Genomic DNA, 22,264 nt, shown 5'->3' on the forward strand with positions numbered 1-22,264 from the left:
AAAAGCTGCTGGCTTGGAGATGTGGTCACTGCCACTTCCTGCTGTATGTATACACCTTTCAATTGTTAGCAGAGCCTCTTAAAAGAACCTTAGTGGGGTTTTTTGTTTTTGTTTTTGTTTTTTTGCTTATGCTGAGTCAGGAAGACTCCCTTAAGTGAGCCACGTGAGTCTCTGCTTGTAAACAGAGCCCACCTGAGAAAAATGCTGCTACCAAGAAGCTGTGCTTCTCTGCATTCTTTTGATTCTAAAGTTTCTTTTAAGCTTTGTCATTTTACGTGGAAATTCAATTCCACATGCTGTCACCATTATGTTGAGAAGCCTTTTCCTTGCCAACCACTTTGGTTTTTCCCCACCAGTTGCCTGGGCTCTGCCACATTGTAGTCCCCAAATAACACACAAGATGCTGTATTAATTATGAAGCTGTTGGCCATTTGTTTGGTTTATTACTGGCTATCTCTGACTTGAGCATTTAATCAATAATTGTTAATCTAAGTATTTCTCTTACTGGAGAAAAGGGTCCGGACTTCTTACCCCTATGGAAGCTACATCGTGACTCCCTGTGCTTCTCCTTCCCAGAGTCCTCATTGACTCCTAGTCCCACCTATCTTGCTTCCCTATTGGCCAACAGTGCTTCATTCAACAACCAATAAGAGACAGACTTCAGAATAACATCTCCCATCACATGCTGGCCTCTCAGCCGTCAGTCTGGGTTCCAAGATCTCCCCCTTGTTCAGGTCAGCTGTTTATCTGTGTTTCATCAGCCCAGTCTTGACCCCTTTGCTCATCTCATCACTCCTTCCTCTCTGTCACTGGGTTCCAGGAGTTCAGTTCAGTGTTTAGCTGTGGGTGTCTGCTTCTGCTTCAGTCTGTCAATGGATGGAGGTTCTAGGATAGTCATCAAAATCATTATCAGGGAAGGGCATTTAAGGTAGTCTCTCCACTGTTGCTTAGTTTGCCAGTTGGTGTCATCCTTGTAGATCTCTGGAAATCTCACTAGTGCCAGATCTTCCCTCAAACATAGAATGACTCCCTCCATTATGGTATCTACCATCCTGCTCTCTATTCTTCTCCCAACTCAACCTTCCTGCTCCCCATACCCACCTCTCCCCTCATCTTCTCCCCCTCTCTTTTTCCTGGCTCCCTCCCCTGTTATGCTCCCAATCTGCTCAGGAGACCTTGCCTCATTCCACCTTCTCTGGGGTACCATGCATATCTCTCTTAGGGTTCTTCCTGTTTCCCAGACTCTCTGGAAGTCGGATTGTAGGTTGGCACTCCCCTGATTCATGTATAAAATCCATATATGAGTGAGTACATACCATGTTTGTCTTTTTGTGACTGGTTACCCTGCTCAGGATGGTTTCTTCTAGTGCCATCTATTTGCCTGCAAAGTTCAAGAATCCATTATTTTTTCCGCTGAGTATTACTCCATTGTGTAAATGTACCACATTTTCTCTATCCACTCGTCAGTTGAGGGGCATCTAGGTTGCTTTCAGATTCTGGCTATTATAAATAGTGCTGCTATAAACATAGTGGACCAGATGTATGAATGTGCATTTTGGGGTATATGCCTAAGAGTGGAATTACTTTACTGGCTCTTGTGGTAGAGTTGGCACTCCCACCAGCCGTGGAGGAGTGTTCCCCTTTCTCCATATCCTCTCCAGCATAAACTGTCATTGGTGTTTTTTATTTTAGTCACTCTGACAGGAGTAAGATGGTATCTCAGAGTTGTTTTGATTTGCATTTCCCTGATTGTTAGGGATGTTGAGCACTTTCTTAAGTGTTTCTCGGCCATTTTAGAGTTCTCTATTGAGAAATCTCTATTTAGTTCTATAGACCCCCCTTTTTTTGGTTTTTCGAGACAGGGTCTCTCCGTATTGTTTTGGAGACTGTCCTGGAACTCGCTCTGTAGACCAGGCTGGCCTCGAACTCACAGAGATCCCCCTTCCTCTGCCTCTCAAGTGCTGGGATTAAAGGCATTCACCACCAATGCCTGGTTCCTGTAGACCACTTTTTAATTGGTTCCTTTGGTGCTTTTGAGAGTTGAGTTCTTTGTAGATTTTGGAAATCACCCCTCTGTCAGATGTGGGAATAATGAATATCTTTTCCCATTTTGTGAGCTGCCTTTTTGTCTTGTTGACTGTGTCCTTTGCCTTGCAGATGCTTCTCAGTTTCAGGAAATCCCATTTATTAATTTTCAATCTCATCATCTGTGCTACTGGTGTTACATTCAGGAAGCAGTCTCCTGTACCAATTTGTTCAGGGGTGCACCCCACTTTCTCTTCTAAGAGGCTCAGTGTGACTGGATTTATGTTGAGGTCTTTAATCCATTAGGACTTAAGTTTTGTGCATGGCGATAGACATGGATCTATCTGCAGTATTCTACATGCCAATATCCAGTTATCCCAGCACTATTTGTTGAAGATGCCTTCTTTATTCCATTGTATAATTTTAGTTTCTTTGTCAAAAACCAAGTGTTCATACGTATGTGGGTTAATATCAGCATTTTCAATTTAATTGCATTGGTCTACCTGTCTATTTTTGTGCCAGTACCAATCTGTTTTCAGGACTGTAGCTCTATTACAGAACTTGAAGTCAGAGATGGTGATGACTCTGGACATTGCCTTGTTGCACAGGGTGGTTTTGGCAATGCTGGGTCTTTTGTCTCTCCATATAAAGTTGAGAATTGTTCTTTCAAGATCTGTGAAGTATTAGGCTGGGATTTTAATGGGAATTGCATTGAATCTGTAGATTGCTTTTGGCAAGATTTCCATTTTTACTTTGTTGATCCTCCTATCCAAGAGCATGGGAGATCTTTCCATTTTCTGGTGTCTTCTTTGATTTCTTTCTTTAAAGACTCAAAGTTCTTGCAATACAGGTATTTCACTTGTTTGGTTAGGGTTACCCCCAAGGTATTTTATGTTGTTTGTGGCAATTGTAAAGGGTGATGTTTCTCTGATTTCTTTCTCAGCCCTTTTATCACCTATATATAGTAGGGCTAATGATTTTCTTGAGTTGATCTTGTATCCTGCCACTTTGCTGAAGGTATTTATCAGCTGTAGGAGTTCCCTGGTAGAGTTTTTTGGGTCACTTATGTAAATTATCATATCATCTGCAAATAGTGAAAGTTTGCCCTCTTCCTTTCCAATTTGTATCCCTTGATCTCCTTTTGTTGTCTTATTGCTCTGACTAGAATTTCAAGTACAATATTAAAGAGGTATGAAGAGAGTGGACAGCCTTGACTTGTTCCTGATTTTAGAGGAATTGCTTTGAGTTTCTCTCCATTTAGTTTGATGTTGGCTGTTGGTTTGCTGTATATAGCTTTTATTATGTTTAGGTATGTTCCTGTTATCGTGGATCTCTCCAAGGCATTTATCATGAAGGGGTATTGAATTTTGTCAAAGGCTTTTTCAGCATCTAGTGAGATGCTCATGTGATTTTTGTTTTTCAGCTTGTTTATATGGTGGATTATATTGATGGATTTTCGTATTGTGAACCATCCCTGCACCTCTGGGATGAAACCTACTTGATCATGGTGGATGAGTTTTCTGATGTGTTCTTGGATCCAATTTGCCAGTATTTTATGAGTATTTTTGCATCAAGTTCATGAAAGATATTGGTCTGAAGTTCTCTTTCTTAGTTATGTCTTTGTGTGGCTTGAATATCAATATTATTGAAGTCTTGTAAAAGAGTTTGGAAAACACTCTTCTGCTTCTATTGCATGTAATACTTTGAGGAGAACTGGTGTAAGATGATCTTTATAGAATTCTGCACTGAGGCCATCTGGCCCTGGGCTTTTATTTGGGGGGGGTTGGGAGACTTTTAATAACTGTTTCTATTTCCTTAGAGGTTATATGAAGGTCCATTTAAATTGCTTGTCTGTTCTTGATTTAATTTTGGCAGGTGATATCTATCCATAAAATTTTCCATTTCCTTTAAATTTTCAAATTTTGTGGAGTACAGGTTTTCAAAGTATGACCTGATGATTCTCTGGATTTCCTCGGTGTCCATTGTTATATCCCCCTTTTCATTTCTGATTTTGTTAATTTGTGAATAAAGGTTTGTCTATCTTGTTGATTTTATCAAAGAACCAACTCTTCGTTACATTGATTCTTTGTATTGTTTTCCTAGTTTCTACTTTATTGAGTTCAGCCCTCAACTTGATTATTTCCTGGCATCTACTTCTCTGGGGTGAGCTTGCTTCTTTTTGTTCTAAAACTTTCAGTTATGCTGTTAATTCTCCAGTGTGACTAGTCTCCAGTTTCTTCATGTGGGCACTTAGTGCTATAATCTTTCCTCTTGGCACTACTTTCAAAGTGTTCCACAAGTTTGGGTATGTTATGTTTTCATTCTCATTGAATTCTAGGAAGTCTTTAATTTCTTTTTTATTTCTTCTTTGATCCAGGAGTGGTACAATTGTGCATTATTCAATTTCCATGAGTTTGTAGGGTTTCTGCAGTTTCTGTTGTTGTTGAATTCTAACTTTAAAGCATGGTGGTCTGATAGGATACATGGAGTTATTCCAATTTTTTGTACCTTTTGATGTTTGCTATGTTGCCAAGTATGTGGTTGATTTTAGAGAAGGTTCCATGTGTAGCTGAGAAGAAGGTATATTCTTTTGTGTTTGGATGTAATGTTCTATAGATGTCTGTTAATCTCAATTGGGTCATAACTTCTGCTAGTTCCTTTGTTTCTTTGTTAAGTTTCTGTCTGGTGGTTCTGTCTAGTAGTGAGAGTGGGGTGTTGAAGTCTCCCACTATGTGTGTGTGAGGTTTTATGTGTGGTCTGAGTTTTAGTAATTTTTTTAACGAATGTGGATGCCTTTGTGTTTGGGGCATAGATGTTCAGAATCGAGACTTCATCTTGGTGGATTCTTCCTGTGATGAGTATGAAATGACCTCCTTCATCTCTTTTTATTGATTTCAGTTTAAAGTCTAGTTTGTTAGATAATAGGATTGCTACCCCTGCTTGTTTCTTGGGTCCATTTGATTAGAAAATCTTTTTCCAACCCTTAACTATGAGGTAACATCTGTCTTTGAAGCTGAGGTGTGTTTCTTGTATGCAGCAGAAGGATGGGTTCTATCTTCGAATCCATTCTGTTAGCCTGTGCCTTTTTATGGGTGAGTTAAGACCATTAATACTGAAGGATATTAGTGATTATTGATCACTCATTCTTGTTTGTTTTGGAATGGTTGGTGGTGGTGGAATTGTATGTGGATTTCCACCCCTTTTCTCTTTTGGCTGTTGGTAAAGTGTGATTATCTATTGTTTGCATTTTTCTGATTGTAGTTAACTTCCTTGGATTGGAGTTTTCCTTCCAGAACTTTCTGAAGGGCTGGGTTAGTGGATATGTATTGTTTAAATCTGGTTTTGTCATGGGGTATCTTTTTTTCTCCATCTATATTCATTGAATGCTTTGCTGGGTATAGTAGTCTGGGCTGGCATCCATTTTCTCTTAATGTTGATAGAATATCTATCCAGGACCTTCTGGCACACCACATTTTTTAAAAACTTACATTAAAAGATATGGGTGTTGTGGAAAATCTTTTTGTACACTGTGAAGATGTCACTCTGAATGGTTTAATATAAAGCTGGATGATCAATAGTAAGGCAGGATTTCTAGGCACAGAGGCTGCTGGGAAGAAGAAGGGAGGAGTCATAAGCCGGAAGCAGAACAAGTAGCATGAGCATTACAAAGTAAAGTAAACCAAGTCACGTAAAATAATGTAGATTTAAAGACATGGGTTGATTTGAGTTTTAAGAGTTAAAAACAAGCCTAATCCATTGGTCAAGCTTTCATAATTAATAAGAAATCTCCATATGGTTATTTGGTAGCTAGCAGGCAGGACAGAAAAGACTCACTACTACAATTGGGTTAATTTAAGTTATAAGAACTAGTGAGACAAAGCTAAGCTACAAGTAAAGCTTCATAATCAGTAATTAGTCTCCATGTCATTATTTGTGAATGGTCCTGATGAGAAAGTTCATCTACAGGTCACTTACCTGTTCTTCTGACTGGTATGCCCTGCACCTGAGCAGTGGCAGTTTTCCAGGGTAATAGAGACTTTCTGATGGCTTAAACCCATGTCCAAGCAATCTTCTCTGGTGAATGCTCCACAACAAGAGGTCTAAGAACAAGAGAATGAAACTACTACCGATAGGCAGACAATCCCTTACTACGTCAAGGTGAAGGTGCAAAACAGGGATTATTTTGCTTGTTTGTTTGAATTTGTGCTTTAGGATTTAACTCAGTATAGAGCAGTTCCATAGTAAGCAAGGCTCTAGGTTCTGTCTTCAGAAGAGAATGTCAGGGAAGATGGCAACATATTAAAATTTTGGTGTCTGTGAGAAGGCTATGCATGGAGAAACCATTGTGGTGGGTAAGTTTGAAGAACTAAGTGGGATCCTGGATCTCACTGACATTACCTCTAGAGATTTATCCTCTGACCTTCACAAATCAGTGCTCTCTCCCTGCACATACATATTTAATAAATCAATAACAAACTGTATTGTGATTTAGCCTTTGGAGACAAGTGCTTAGTGTAGCTCAGGGTAGCCTCAAGTTCACTCTACAGACCAGGCTAGTCCAGAAAAGACTGTCTACCTCTGCCTCCTATGTACTTGGATTGCGGGCAGAGTCACCACCCTCATTCCACCTTCAACTCAAAACATAGATATTTGAGTCAATAAAGCACAACAATGTATTTACAACAATCTCATCTTGTCTGTCCCACCACAAATTTAAATTGGGGAATAAAGACTATATGGAGTCTTGTTCTTGCCCAGTACCAACAGGGCCAAGCACCTTGATTGAACATATTTACAGTTTGAAAACTCTACAAAAAAAATAACTATTGAGTGAATGCAATGAACATGTTAAGTGGTGCACTGAGAAATCATTTTAAAAGTTGAGTGATTCTAGTGAAAGCTGGGCTACCATCAGGAGTGATGAGTTCACTGAGTGACACTTTCTTTTTAAGCAGTAACCCAAAAAACGTATCCTATGTCTCTGTAACACGAATAAATAAATGGCCCAGAGATTGGTATTAGGGTTCAAACTTCAAGCTGAATATCAGAAAATAAAAGCAGCCAGCCACTAGCTCTCACCTCAAGCTGAGCCTGAAAGGAGTGATCCATGCACTCTTCACCAAGCCTCAAACTATAACCGCTCCTCAGTGTGGCTGGAGAGCGATGGCTCCTAGCTTCAGTGTGGAGGGAGAGCGGATGCCTCTGAGACCTTGCTTCTGTCTTATATACTTCCCTAATGTTGGGATTAAAGGTGTGAGCTATAATTCTCTTTTAGACTGATTCACTCTTGTGGGTGGCCTTGAACTCACAGAGACCTTCAGTCTATCTCTTAATCCTGAGTCCTAGGATTAAAGGCGTATACCAACACCTCCTAGTTTCTGGCTGCTGGGATTAAAGATATGTGCCTGGATCCTACAGCTTGTGGCTGACTTTGCTTTCTGAATCCTCAGGCGAGCTTTCAATAAATCATAAACAGAACTTATCCATTGTCTCAGCAATAAATCAGTATTACAGGTCTAGGCCGGCTTTTCTTGTTTCTTTCGCTGCAGGATTCCTCATTCAGCTTCCCAGGTTTCCCTGGCAACTGCCATTGGAAAACCGTTTGGAAACGCAAATCAATCAACGTTCTGTATAACAGAACTCCCGAGATGAAACCCCCCTGTGCCTCCGGGGTTTCAATTCCGGGGCGCGTGCCTCGGAGCAGCTTCCCTCCGCACTTCCTGCCTGGGCATCTTGCACCTCTGGGACCCTGGAGTAACCAGCAGCAGGCCCTGCCTGGACAGTGATCCCAGAGGCGCCTGCGCCTCCGCTGTACGGCAGAGTCCATGCCAAGATGGCCGCGCCCACAAGCAATCTCCGCAGGGCGCCGCCATCGAAGCCCCGGGACCCTCTGAAGCGGCGCTCGGGGTGGCCGCCATGTCCGCCTCTGACTCCAACCAGGTCCTGACAAAGCCAGAGGCGCTGGGCCGGAGGAGTGCGGGAACAGCCGACAGGACCCGGCGTCCGAGAACCATGGCTGCATCCGAGCCCGCGGATAGCGATGCGGTGAGGGCCCAGCGTAAGGGTTTGGGAGCAGTTTGGCGGTCAGTGATTAGAGGGTGACTGGAGTCTGAAGACAAGATTTGAGAATTTGTGGCGTCGTTGTTGAATAGTCTTTTGGGAGGCTGGTGCTCTGAGAGATCTGGGTATTATGGGCATATGGAGTATTAGGTATACGGGTATAATACCCGATAATACCCGTGGTGTTAGAGGCATTAGACGGGGATTGCTATAATTTTAAGAAAGTAGTGTTTTGACGGATCAGACTAGATAGTGATGATGCTTGGGGAGGGCGGGGGCGGGGAGATGTCGGTAACTGCCTCTGACAGCGTCTGGAAAACTAGCAAGATCAGAAAGGAGGGCTTTGTGATGTATCTGAGATGGGGAAGCCCTATATGGAAACAACCATTATAGGTAACTGGGGATTGCAGACTGTGGACTGTCAGAGGGGAAATGTTGAGATTTGGACAGCTGCACCTTTTGGAACATGTGGGGATCAGAGGTTAGGACCTTGGGGTTGGGGATGGTGCTATTTCTAGAAGTCTGTTCAGCAGTGTCTTTCAGAGTTGGTGTTTTGTGTGTTATGATGGGTAGTTGGGAGCCTGGAAGCTTATGGGAGGATGATAGTTGGTGAAATATGAGGAGTCTTAAAATGAAGTGCTGATGGAGATGGTAGATTGTCATCTGGGGAGAAAAGGTACCAATAGTCCTAACTGTCCCACTAGTGATGGGGTTCTTGGTAGGAATTATTAATAACTATTAAAAGTCTTTCATGATTCTGTGACTAGGATCCTGAGGTCAAGAGTCCACAGTGAGGTTGGTGGGCTTCAGGCTTAGGTTCAGTGGAGGTTATAGGTTGTTCTGTGAAGAATGGTAATTGGGAACTTTATGTAGGGGGTGTGTGTGAAGGCTAGTGACTGGGAAATATATGGATCTCAATGATTGGAAAACTGTGGAACAGACTGTAAGATGAGCACCTATTTTATGCCAGAAAATGTTCTAAGTAGCATCACGAAGAACCAGCCTGTCTTTAATGTCTTAAATTCTAAAAATGGGAAAGAGACAGCAAGAATATAAATATAAGTGGAAGTAAGATAGTTTCCAGGCAATAGTAACTGCTGTGAAGAAAGTAAGAAAGGACAATGTGGTGGATCAGTAGAATGAAGTTTTCAAGTTAATTTTTGAAAGAAATGACAGTTGATTTGAACACAAATTATGACAGGCTGTGGCTAATGCCCAGATCCAATAGGTGTTTGGAAAAAGAAAGAATGCCAATTGCTAAAGCCTTAATATAGGAATTAAGTTCTTGTTATACTAAAATAAAAGAGATAAAAAGAAGAACACACGTACAAACACATGTATACAGGAAAAGTAGAGAAACATGAAATCAATAGTAGAAGATATTAGATCATGTAAGATCATACTGGCTAGTGCTAGATTTGAATTTTATTCTAATTTCAATGAGAAATCACTGGGTTTGAGCAAGGAAGTGATTTGATCTGATCAATACATGAAAAAGATCATCATGGTTACTCTATGGAACACGAACTACAAGGCTACAGTAGGTATCAGACAGTCAGAAGTTTATTTCAGTAATCAAAGGCAAGAGATTATGGTGACAATTTGGAGTTACACTGGAAAAATGAAATCACATTCAGAGTACATCTAAATGTGAGCTAATAGGTGAATCAATATGGACAAAGGGATTGAGATACAGATTTTTGGCTTTAGGACCTGCATTGTAGGATTTTTGTATATGTCAGCAAATGGTCCCGGTATAACCCAGTTCCTAGCAAAATCCTTGAGCACTGAGTCTCTTTGGACCCTAGCTGGGACTTTCCAACTCATTTTACATATGTTGCCAGAACTTGTTTCTGGAGGAAACAGCATGCTCTATGTGACTGTACCTGGAAAGGACTCTTTGATGCTGTGTTTGTTTTCATCCTGAATTCATCGCTTAATTATTCATTAATTTGCTTTGTGTCCTTTAGCTATAATGAACCATGGCTGTGACTACAGCTACGTGCTGAATCTTGTCACTCTTCCTATTGAATCACTGAGCCATACAAAGTTACTGTATTAAAAGTTGGTGAATCTGTGTACAAATTCTGAAAGTGGTTAAAAAATGGCTGAAGCAATAATTTCCATCCATCATAGAGCCTAAGGTACATAAGTCACAGAGAAAAATTAAAGGTAGCCTTTGCTTGATATCCCTGTAGGGAGCAGGATCCTCTGGAGATGAGTGGATTTTATTTAGGTGAACAGACGAGGAGTGGTAAGAGCTAGTGCTGGATTATGGAGATTAGGGTTTCTGTGATGGCCACTGTTAAAGAGTTCTATTGGTGTTAGTGATCGGAGATTAATCAGATTAGAGATTTGGGGACTTCTGGCTGATGAAGATCAATGTGTTTTCTGGCCCATGACTGGGAAACTCATGAGGCAAGTGCCTGGGAAGATCTGCCCATGTTTGGTGATGCAGTTGTTGGCATTAGTCATTTTAGAATTGCACAAGTGATTAGAGAGGGCTGTACTGACATAGAGATTGGGAGGAAGGGCAGTAGCAGTTAGTGTTAGGAGTTACTAAGAATACAGACTGAAAACCTATAAGGTAGAGATTAGTGACATATTAGAATCACATATTGCTTGTCTGTAAGGGTGAGGGATTATCTTTAAATGTTAAGCAAGCATGTTTAAATGTTTATTGTGGTCAATAGTGGATAGTTGAGGTAAAAACACATTCTGTTGTTCAAATCACTCCTGAATATGGAGAATTAGGAAATACTAGACTGGATGTGAGTATGGCAAGAATCAATAACATTCAAACATGTATCTGTGGCTTTTACTCGGAAGGAATGGGAACAGCTGGAACCTGTGAAGAGGAACTTAAGCAATGATGCAATGCTAGAGAACTGCAGCAACCCAGCCTCAATGGGTAAGGACAATTCCCCGTCACTCAGAGTGTGTTCACTGCAATCCCTTCTTCCTTGGGTCTTTTATGGCTTTCTATTTTGTGTTTGTTGTTGTTGTTGTTGGTGGTGGTGGTGGTGGTGGTGGTGAGCCACTGACTTCAAAAGGGAAGGTCTAGGTACATGTGTATCCCTATTGTGAAACATTAGAAGCCATATATGTTCATTAGCCTTGAAAGGCCCTGAAGTGCCAACAGCAGGCCTCAATTTCTGAGATGGCTGGTCCAACACTCAGTTTCTACCATTTCTTACAAGCAGGAAATCAAGATCCCAAAGAAGGTATGATCTCTAAGTTAAAAAAAGAAGAGTCATCTTTGAGAGAAGCGAAAACACCCAACCCAAGTAATGTGAACAAAATAGCACGGCCCAAGAAAGCAGGAACCAAGACAAGTAAGTTTTTAGTTTCTTGGTACTAAGTTTGGAATTCTCCAAATAATAATTTGTAAATTTGTGTTAGGGCTGGGGATACAGCTCAATGTAGAGAGTGCTACTCACATGTGGAAGGACCTAGATTTAAACCCCAATATGAAAAAAACAAATTTTTAAGTTCAAGATTTTCTTTTCTTAACAAGGAAATAGTAGAAAAATATCAGAATCTCTCAGGAGAAAAAGAATTGAAACTACAGATATTTCTTTACTTGGAGACTCTAATATCTCCTCTTTCTGTGAACTTGTCCACGTGAGAGGCTCATGACAAGCTCTTGTTTTATGGGGAGGAAAAAGAATGAGTGAGGGAAACCAGTAAATAATCCCTAAAAATCACTGCCTGGATGTGGTAGCAATTCATTTCAGTTCAACAAGCCAATTGGTTCAGAGGGATTAGAGAGGCATGCATAACCTCCCCACAGGAGAGATGCAGCATTTCAAATGACCATGCTACTGAGGGTCCCAGGGCATGATCTTCCATAAAGAGCAATGGTACGATCTGTCACCATTCTGACTGTGATACAGGAAAAGTTGAAAACCAGGGCTCTGAGCCTGAAGTAGCTGATTCCTTCACTTAGCCCCTCTCCCTGCCCATGTGCCCACTGCTTATCTTTCAGAAGGCGCTGTAACTCTCCTGCCAATCTCATTCCTGTTTACCATATTTTAAGAAGGACCCTCTCTTTGTATCCTCAATTTTCCTCCTGCCCTCTACCTTCACAATAATTCCTTAATGTATCACAATCTCTCCTGATGAATTCAGACATTCTTAGATCAGTTTTCATTCTGTATCTCTGGGAACGATGCCCCTGCTCCTAATGGTTTTCTTTCCATCCTTTAACTGCAAAACTCCCTGTGCCTGGGTTGTACACGATGTCACCATGTCCATTTGCCCCTGTGAGGGTTTGGATGAGCTGCCCCCATTTGAATGCTTGGTCCCCAGTTTATGGTGCTGTTTCGGGAGGCTTAGGGGGTGTGGCCCGTTTCCTGCTTGCAGTTCAAGATGTAAGCTCTCAGCTTCCTGCTCCATGTCTGTCCTTTGCTGCCATGGCTCCCTATCATTAACAGACTCTTATCTCTCTAAAGCTGACCTATTGCCTTGGTCATGGTGTTTTGTCATAGCAATAGTGAAGTGACTAATATGATTGATATAGTCAACATGCACACCCTCTAGTGCATATGTTATAATAGCTTTAATTAACCTTAAATTCTTGCCTTGTCTTTAATTGATCGTGTTTACTCACCAGCTTTCCTTACTTTGCTGATGGTCCCTTAAGATCATATGTCCTTATGTTCTGTTCCTCCATTGCATAGCTTTCAAACAGAAACCCATTACGTAAACACAAGCTCATCTTTAACATTAACATCTTCTAATTGGACATCTCCAATGCCTGTGTCATACCTTCTTATTGGAGCTGCTTGTAGGGAAGTCTTTCTTTAGGAGCCAGATATGGAGTTTCATCTTCGTTAATTAGAGGCACACTTCACCCCTCCCTATGTTTGTCCTCTTATTTTAGCCATGTATTCCATGATCCTCTTTTCAAATCCCATTTGTTTTTTTCTTAGTTGTCACTGCTATCACACAAATCAGGTTTATCTTATCCCTGAGTGCAGTTCTCAGGAGGATTTAATGTGTCCACTTTTTAAAATTCATCATATATGTTACTGATAAATATTACATATTTGCTGGGGCTAGTGAGCTTCATGCTTAAGTTTGTGAAGTTACCTTTGATTTCTCTTAAAACTCAAGTTCTGTTGCTGTCTCAAATTAAGAAAATTATTTTCCTGGATGGTGGTGGTCCACACCTTTAATCTCAGTACTTGGGAGGTAGAGGCAGGCAGATCTATATGAGAAAGACGCCAGACTGGTGAGTTCCAGGTCATCCAGGGCTACACAAAGATACCCTGACATAAAAAATTTTAAAAAGGAAGGAAGGAAGGAAGGAAGGAAGGAAGGAAGGAAGGAAGGAAGGAAGGGGAAAAGAAAATTATCTCAGCCTTAATGAATTATTCTGTCACACCCAAATCTGCCCCAGTATGATCTTATTACATACCAGGACTGTAATTTGCATTCTTTTTGTGGTGAATTTTTCTTTTCCTGATTTGTGTCTTTTGGGGAGTCAGATCAGTGTGGCAGCTCCATCCATCACTATAAGAAGTGTGTTATGGGGCTAGGGAAATGGCTCAGTTTATAAAGTGCTGGCCACACAAGCAGAAACACTTGAGTTCAGATCTTCAACCCTCATGTAAAAAGCTGTGCCTGGCAGTGCACAGCTGTAATCCTAGCACCAAGGAGATGAACACAGAAGCCTAAGATTCTCTGGCCAGCATGTCTAGCCAATTGGTGAGCTCTGGGTTCACTGAGAAACCTAGCTACAAAAAAATAAGATAAAGAAAACAATCTGGGAATAGCTTGATGTCAAACTGGCTTCTGCATGCATGGTCACACATATCTTTGTATACATACACAAATGAACATGTACACACAGAGACAGTTTGTTTTAATGCTACATGTCAAGTGGATAGGTGTAAGTCTTGATCACTTTCTTTCGAGAAGGATATTTGTTCTTCATCATCACTGGGTATTATAAGACTTGGCCTTGGCATGCTACCTGGAGGGTTCTGTTTATCTCTTTATCCCAGGGTTCTGTAAATCCTCCTGTTTCAGCCTCCTGAGTACTGGGATTAGTAGGCATGTGTCACCATACCTGGCATAATATAACATCTTTTAATGTAATGCATTCCTTGTTTAGTGCTCCTACGTCTATTTCACCTTCTATCCAGGTTACATGATCCTATTTCATTTGTTTGTTTGTTTTGTTGTGGGACAGGTTCTCTCTGTGTAACAGCCCTAGCTGTCCTGGAACTCACTCTATACACCAGGTTGGCCCTGAACTCACAGAGATCCATCTGCCTCTGCCTTCCAAGTGCTGGGATTAAAGGCATGTGCTACCACCACCAGGCTAAAATTCTGCTTTCAAGCAGCCAAATCTTTTCCTAATGACTACTATCAGCTTTCTTTCCCCTGGTTTTACTACTGCTTTTCTCCTCTTCAGGTGGATAGGGACATTCATTCTTGATGCTTATTTCACATTGGCATCTTAGGGTTGAATAAGTATTCAACCCCAAACAGGGCATCTCTTTATGAAACTTATAAAGAACTTCAGTGGAGTGCAAAAATTTACAAGAATGTCTCATTAAATTCTATTTTAGAAGTCCAACAAGATGATGAGCAGATACAGGAAAAGCAGAAATCTCAAGGCAAACTTATTAAGGAAACTACATTCAAGAAGAAAAGTTCAAGCAGCAAGAACAGCAGCGAGTGTGCTTTGTTGGAGAAAAAAACTGTCAGTACAAAACATCTTCCTTCAAAAAAAAAGCTTCTGAAATCTGATTCACATGCAAAGAACTCGAAGAAGAATTTAAACTTTACTGGTGAAATTAAAAACTCTACAAAAAAGAAACCTGATACAGCTAAAGAACACAGGAAGTCATTCAGCCATACCATATCTGATGCAAGTAAAGATAAAATTCTAGCTAGAAAGAAATGCGAGAAAATATCCAACAAAAAGTCACATGGTAAAGGTGACAAAACTGGCAAGAGATATGAGAAAGTATGCCATCAACGCTCATCCCATGCTAAAGAAGGCAAAATCCAGACTGAAGAGAAACAAGAATCGTCTAGCCGTAGTTCATCTAATAACCCTGTCAAATCTCCAACTTCTGGAAAACCCTACGAATGCAATCAATGTGGGAAGGTCCTCAGCCATAAGCAAGGACTCATTGACCATCAAAGAACTCATACCGGGGAGAAACCATATGAATGTAATGAGTGTGGGATAGCTTTTAGCCAAAAGTCCCACCTCGTTGTCCATCAGAGAACTCACACTGGAGAAAAACCGTATGAGTGTGTTCAGTGTGGCAAAGCTCATGGTCACAAACACGCCCTCACTGACCATCTAAGAATTCATACTGGAGAAAAGCCCTATGAATGCAATGAATGTGGGAAAACCTTTAGACACAGCTCAAACCTTATGCAACATGTAAGATCTCACACAGGTGAGAAGCCTTATGAATGTAAGGAGTGTGGCAAATCCTTTAGATATAATTCATCTCTTACTGAACATGTGAGAACGCACACAGGTGAAATACCATATGAATGCAATGAATGTGGCAAAGCTTTCAAGTATAGTTCATCCCTGACTAAACACATGCGAGTTCACACTGGTGAGAAACCATTTAAATGTAATGAATGTGGGAAGACTTTTAGCAAAAAGTCACACCTGGGTATACATCAAAGGACTCATACAAAGGAGAAACCTTATAAATGTGATGAGTGTGGAAAAGCCTTTGGACATAGTTCATCTCTTACTTACCATATGAGGACTCACACAGGTGATTGTCCCTTTGAATGCAATCAATGTGGGAAAGCCTTCAAGCAAATTGAAGGCCTTACTCAACATCAGAGAGTTCATACTGGGGAGAAACCCTATGAATGTGCTGAATGTGGGAAAGCCTTTAGTCAAAAGTCACACCTCATTGTCCATCAGCGAACTCACACGGGGGAGAAGCCCTTTGAATGCTATGAGTGTGGAAAAGCATTCACTGCAAAGTCACAACTTGTTATACATCAGAGATCCCACACTGGAGAGAAACCCTATGAATGTAATGAGTGTGGTAAAGCCTTCAAACAGAATGCCTCTCTTACCAAACATATGAAAGTTCACTCAGAAGAGCAATCTCATGAGGAAAATTAATGTAGGAAGTCTCACAACTGACTGTTTTGATCCTGTTTAACTTTAAAGGATGTTCTCAACATGATGAATGTCAAAAAAATCTTTTTAAGCACATCATTCATCGTATAAGAGAGAATTTGAATATGGATCTTTACATACAAGCAATGAATGATAATAAAATGTAAGCTTGATCCTAAACCTTTACAAAAATACTGTATTTTTACACTTGTTATGAATTAACTCCATATTTAGAACAAAATATGAAACTAAAAATTGTGAATAAGGAAGGATCTGGGAAGATAGCTAAATCAATAAAATTCTTCCTAAGTAAGTATATGGACCTGAATTCCATCCGCAGGATGCGTGTAAAAAACTAGATGTGGTGATGTGTGCTGCAATCTCAGAATTTGGGAAGTTGAGATAGGAGAGTCCCTGAGCCTAGCTGACCAGTCAAAAAAGCCTAATCTGCAAGCCCTATGTCACAGGGAGCAGCAACTCTATTTTAAAACAAGGTACAAGGCTCCTGAGAACAATACTCAAGGTTCACATTTGGCCTGCACATGTGCACCCACACACATGACAACACTAACACAGTGTGACAATAGTATAACAACAAATTCACTAAGTGTTTGGATGTTGTGTACTTAAGCAGCACAGTTAGTGTTTAATCTGCATTTATGCTTATTGCACACTTACTGCCTGGTGTATAAGTGTAGTCATCCCCACTGGTATCATCTAGCTTTCTTTGTTAATGTCTGTGTTAGTTCTAAATCAGTAGAAAACTTTCTGGGCTTCTGAGACAGCATCTTACTGTGCAGGTCTGGCTCCCAGGAACTTGCTATGTAGACCAGAATGACCTTGAACTAACAGAGTGCTGGGATTAATGGATTAAATAGAAAACTTCGAGGGGTTTTGTCCAGATGTTGTTAAGAGTAACTCAAAATGCTGAAAAATGTGCTGGTAGAGAATGGTACTCAAGCTATATTGCTAAGTGTAGAAAAGTGGATTATTGGACAGTGTATATAGTATGTTCTCATTGTGGACAAAGAGTGTGTGTGTTTGCCTCTGTCTTTTTCTGCCTCTCTGTGTACATATGTATGTATTTATACTCATATATTTGTATATGAATAGACTTGTGCTTTCTTTAATCTAGAGGAAACTTTAGTGGTTAGCACTGAACATAGAAGTACAGGATTGAGGTCTGACATTTTTATCATGTACATGTGTTTTATTCAAATATATATTAAAATACTTTTATATGCACAAATGAACAAGTTTAAAAATACAGCTGAGTCTGTTACACAGTGTTGTTTGATAAAGTAACATAAGGTGTCTTTATTTTGTGGGGGGATTTTGTTTGTTTGTTTTTCAAGACAGGGTTTCTCTGTGGCTTTGGAGGCTGTCCTGGAACTAGCTCTTGTTGACCAAGCTGTTCTCAAACTCACAGAGATCCGCCTGCCTCTGCCTCTGAGTGCTGGGATTAAAGGCATGGACCACCACTGCCCTGCATAACATAAGGTTTCTATGCTCATTTATGTACAATGAATTTAAGGTACATGGCACTAAACCTTATTGAATTTGCAAAGATTTTCCTATTGAACACAGGATTTGCTAACATGTGATTCACAACTGTAACAATACTTTATTTCTCATTTGCTGTTAAACTGAAGATGAATTCTGCTTGCAGATGAATAAAAGTGGTATTTTGAACCATCATTTTATTTTACATTCAGAATGCTAATTCACAGACACCTTAGTCAGGAATTTCAATTGTATTGCAACAGGTCTCCATACACTGTTCTTGCCCCGTGAGTAGCTAATGTTGTTGGATCACTTATTCTGCTTCTCCTAGACTCTGCTTCATAATGCTTGTCAAGCATGCATTCCAGAAGGTGCTGTGCATCAGTTTGACTTTTTCAAGAGACCTGTCTGCCCTTGCATGCTCTAATAGCTGGGGTCTGTTGCTGTGATCAAACACTGTGACTAAAAGCAACTTGGGGATAAAGAGGTTCATTTCGTCTTACAGCTTATAGTCCATCATCCAGGGAAGTCAGGGCAGGAACTGAAGTCAGGGACCCACAGGTAATAACTGAAGCAGAGGCCATGGGGGTAGTACTACTTACTGAATTGCTTCATAGCTTTCTCAGCCTGCTTTATTGTACATAGGACCACCAGGCCAGGGATTGCACATTCCACAGTGAATTGGGCACTTTCACATCCAACATCAATGTAGAACATGGAGCACAGGCTTTCCCATGGGCCATTCTAGTTGGGGCATTTTCTCAACTGGTGTTTTCCTCACACACTCATAATCTAGCACTTAAGCTGAATAAAAAAAGATAATGACTTTGATGAAAAAAATTCAGGCATGATCTCACTCCTTTCTCCACAAAGAAATATTTGGTTGTGTGTTATCTTTTATAGTCTGACAGCATATTCACTAAATCCTACCTCAAAAAAGTCATGACCCAGTCATTAGAACTTGTCTAGTCTTATTCCATTCTCAATAAAAATTTTATCTGCACAGTAGTCTGAAATAATAGGCCCTAAAACAAATAAGTGATTAAATGTTTTCTGTACATATGTCATTCTTGTTATTACCTTCCTAACTCATTTCAGAGAACAATAAATATGGACAAAACAAGTGTGTGTGTGTGTGTGTGTGTGTGTGTGTATACATACACCTGTTTGTGTTGGAAGATTACCTTATGGATATTGTGCCCCTATTTTCAAATAACTGATTCACTCTTGGGTGAAGAAAGTGCTCTGTGAAATTTATTTGCATTGGTTAATTTCTTTTCTCACCAAATGGAAGTCTGTCACTATGTACAGAATTAGAAAAGCCTTCATCTTTTAGAAGGATAAAGCAGTGGTAGATTATGAGTTTTCATGTCTTTTGAAGAACCTTCAATAATACCATACAAAAGAATCAGAAATTTGAGGATACCTGAACAGTAGACATTAGTACTTAAAATTTTATGTATTAAAAATTGCCATTGGTGAATGAAAAAATGTCTAAAAGAACTAGATGTCAAGGCTGAGGTGTGGTTCAGAGGGCAATGGGGTTCAATGGAGATCTGAGTCTGGATCCCCAGCAACTACATACAAGCCAGAAAGACAGGCATGTGTCTGTAAACAAGTTTTAGGGGTGCAGGTGAATTTAGGAGCATATTGTCCAGCCATCTCCAGGCTCAATTAGAGACCCTGTGTCAAAAACATGAAGTTGAGAACAAGAGGAAGACACCTGAAATCACCCTCTGGCCTGCACTAACCTATGTATGGGTAAGTGCATCTACACACACACACACACACACACACACACACACACACACACCATGTGAGCAGTGAAAAAATAGTATAAACCAAAAATATACAAACTTCAGTCATCAAAATTGCCTGAAGGATTTGGTAGGACACTAAATTTTAAGTACAAATTCTTGTATCCCACCACAGATTAATTCAGAATTCCAGAACTTGTTTTTCATTTTCCTTCCACATCCTAGACCAAGAGTGGCAGGTCATTTACATCCTGTTATGAGCCTAATGCATGTACATTCCAGCCTGGAACCACTTCTCTTGTGACACAGAGAATGGTCAGGTGTGTCCTGAAGCTCTGGGCACTGATTTTCCCTAGACACTCATTCAGCAGTGTCCCTGATGGGAGGCCAAACTGTAGCTCCCATTCATTTTCAGTGTATACTCAAACCAAGTCCATATTATCCACTAGAGAACTCCAGATTTCTCTCCCCTACAGTTCATTGTCAGAATTCTTAGTAACTGCAGATATGAGCTGAAAAGGGAGTCTGATGCATGTGACAACTGTACACTCTGCTTGGTTATATCTTTGTTGTGAATAGTTTTCTCCAAAACTTTCATTTAATGTTCTAAAGAAGAGACTTGGGGAGTCCTAAAGAAGAGCTCTTTAAGGCTTAGGATGTAGGGCCTGGAAAGGTGGCTCAGTGCTAAGGAGCACAGGATTCTCTTCCTGAGGACCTGGGATTGATTCCAAGAACTCACATAGCAGGTTATAACTACAACTCATGTTCCAGGGGATCCAATGGCATTCTCTGGCTTCCATGAGAACCTGGCAGACCCATGGTGCACAGACATATGGAGACAAAACACCCATTGTTGGGGATATTCAACCACACTGTGATCCCTGAGCTGGCATATGCAATAAATAAAATTAACCCTGGGTCAGGAGGCTGAGTTAGCACCTACTTGACAAAGTAACTGCAGATAATAAGAAGGCCTGCTTGAAATATGGAGCTACCTGCCAAGCCCATTTTCCATTCAGTGTTGTGGGATAATATTTTAGTGCATTGAGAAGATGTGTCTCTTATTAAGGCACCTTCCGATTGTTAATAAGGAGCTGACTGGTCAATAGCTGGGCAGATGACACAGGCAGGCCTTCTGGGGAGAGACAGGAATTTGGAAAGAATCTGAGGCATAAGGGATTTTCCAGTTACACACAGAAGAATCGGTATACAGAGTGGAAGAAAGATAAAGAGCCATGTGACAGAATATAGATTCATATAAATTAGTTAATTTAAGTTACAAGAGCTAGTTGGGAATGAGCCTAAGCTAATGCTAAGCTTTCATAATAAGTCTCTGTCATTTGGTGGCAGGGGACGAGGAGGCTGACAGCCCAACAAAATTCTGACAAGAATGAAATGCCTCATATGTTGCCCAGAAGGCCAGGTATATTCACATAGGCCCTAAGAAAGCTGAAAAGTTCCTAACATGGAGCCAGACAAGCTTCATAGTAACCATCATCTCTCAAGTAGGTCCAGTGTTTATGGTGTACAGAAGTGTGGCTCCTTTCAGAGGTTGTGCACTTGAGCAGTCAGCATACAAACAGCTGCCATTGGGGGACACAACAAATTCCCAGTGCTGGGAAGCCAGTGACCAGTGACATTTGCTAGGCTGAGCGAGCCATGCAGCAGATGGTCTAGCAGCTTAAGGTTTGGCTCACACAGTCAGAGAAGGCTGCAGATGAGTATAAAGTTCCCTGCCCCCTTCAACCCTGCCAACCCCCCCCACCCAATCTCCACTTCACTCCCCAGGGAGAGCGAAGCCCAGAAAACAGAAAATTTTAAGTTAACAAAATGAATAGTTTACATTCTGGAACATGAAACTTGTAAAGCAATAAGTAGGCTAAGAAATGAGAGCCAACCAAATTAGAAAGGGACTACTTACAACTAGTCCCACAGGAACAAAAGAGGCACAAATTAGACAACATGTAAGAAATAGAGAAATTCTAGAGACCAAAAACCCATCAGCATTGAAGCAAAAATAAAGAGAAAATCTGAAACTGACCAATGCTGAATAAGGAGACTAAATAGCCAAAACCTTGAACAAAAAACAAACCCAGGGCCTAACAGTTTCGCTGATGAATTCTACCAAACAAAGAAGAACTTTAAAAAATCAGTCTTAAACTCATCAACAAATTAGAATAGCAAATACCTCCAAGTTCACTGCATAAGCAAACATCACTGATACCAAGTGGAGACGAGGGCTCCATGCCATAAAAACAAACAAAAGCTTCAGGGGCTGGCAAAGTGGCTCGGTAGGTAAAGGGCTCCCACATGGTGGAAGGAGGGAATCAACTTCCTTAAGTCATCCTCTGACCACCATAGGCATGTCTTAGCACATGTCCCACCGCACATTACATTATATGGGGCTATATTTAGATGAAGCTAGTAAGAACTTAGTGTGGAAATAAGTCCAAGACAAAAAGATACTACACAAATGGTAGAGAATTCACAATAAATGCACAATGGTTTAGCTATAGGAGATGGGAAGAATATGGGTAATGAACTAAGAAGGTTGGCAGAAAGGTAGGCAACCTATTAGAGGTTTGAGATTTTACTTTTCTCTACAATGAGTTTGAAGTAATTGAAGGTGAAATGGAAGAGTCTAGTGGAGAAAGAATTTAACTAGAGGGCTATATTGTGATAGAATGCAAATGAGATCTGTGGCTGGAAAATAGGGGGTTAAAGATGTGGGAAAATATATAAAGATATCACAGTGCATAGACTGTTTGAGAGAGCATGCAAACAGGTAGAAAATGCA

At 40.6% G+C, this 22,264-nt stretch overlaps 1 protein-coding gene across 2 annotated transcripts; it reads left to right on the forward strand.

The window, feature by feature from the left end:
• Window positions 1–7,828: 7,828 nt before the first annotated feature.
• Zfp37 (ZFP37 zinc finger protein) lies at window positions 7,829–17,905 on the forward strand. 2 transcript variants are annotated; one of them, XM_005085066.4, is made up of 4 exons: window positions 7,829–8,070; window positions 10,915–10,996; window positions 11,289–11,420; window positions 14,667–17,905. In XM_005085066.4, the coding sequence occupies exons 1-4, from the start codon at window positions 7,942–7,944 to the stop codon at window positions 16,208–16,210; spliced, it is 1,887 nt and encodes a 628-aa protein (XP_005085123.2). In that variant the 5' UTR covers window positions 7,829–7,941; the 3' UTR covers window positions 16,211–17,905. The 2 variants fall into 2 exon arrangements, with proteins under 2 accessions (XP_005085123.2, XP_040593606.1); XM_040737672.1 differs by lacking the exon at window positions 7,829–8,070 and adding an exon at window positions 8,398–8,566 and having other exon boundaries at window positions 11,286–11,420.
• The last annotated feature ends 4,359 nt before the right edge of the window (window positions 17,906–22,264 follow it).

This window comes from Mesocricetus auratus, unplaced genomic scaffold, assembly GCF_017639785.1.
Source record: "Mesocricetus auratus isolate SY011 unplaced genomic scaffold, BCM_Maur_2.0 Super-Scaffold_6730, whole genome shotgun sequence".
Taxonomy (NCBI): Eukaryota; Metazoa; Chordata; class Mammalia; order Rodentia; family Cricetidae; genus Mesocricetus; species Mesocricetus auratus.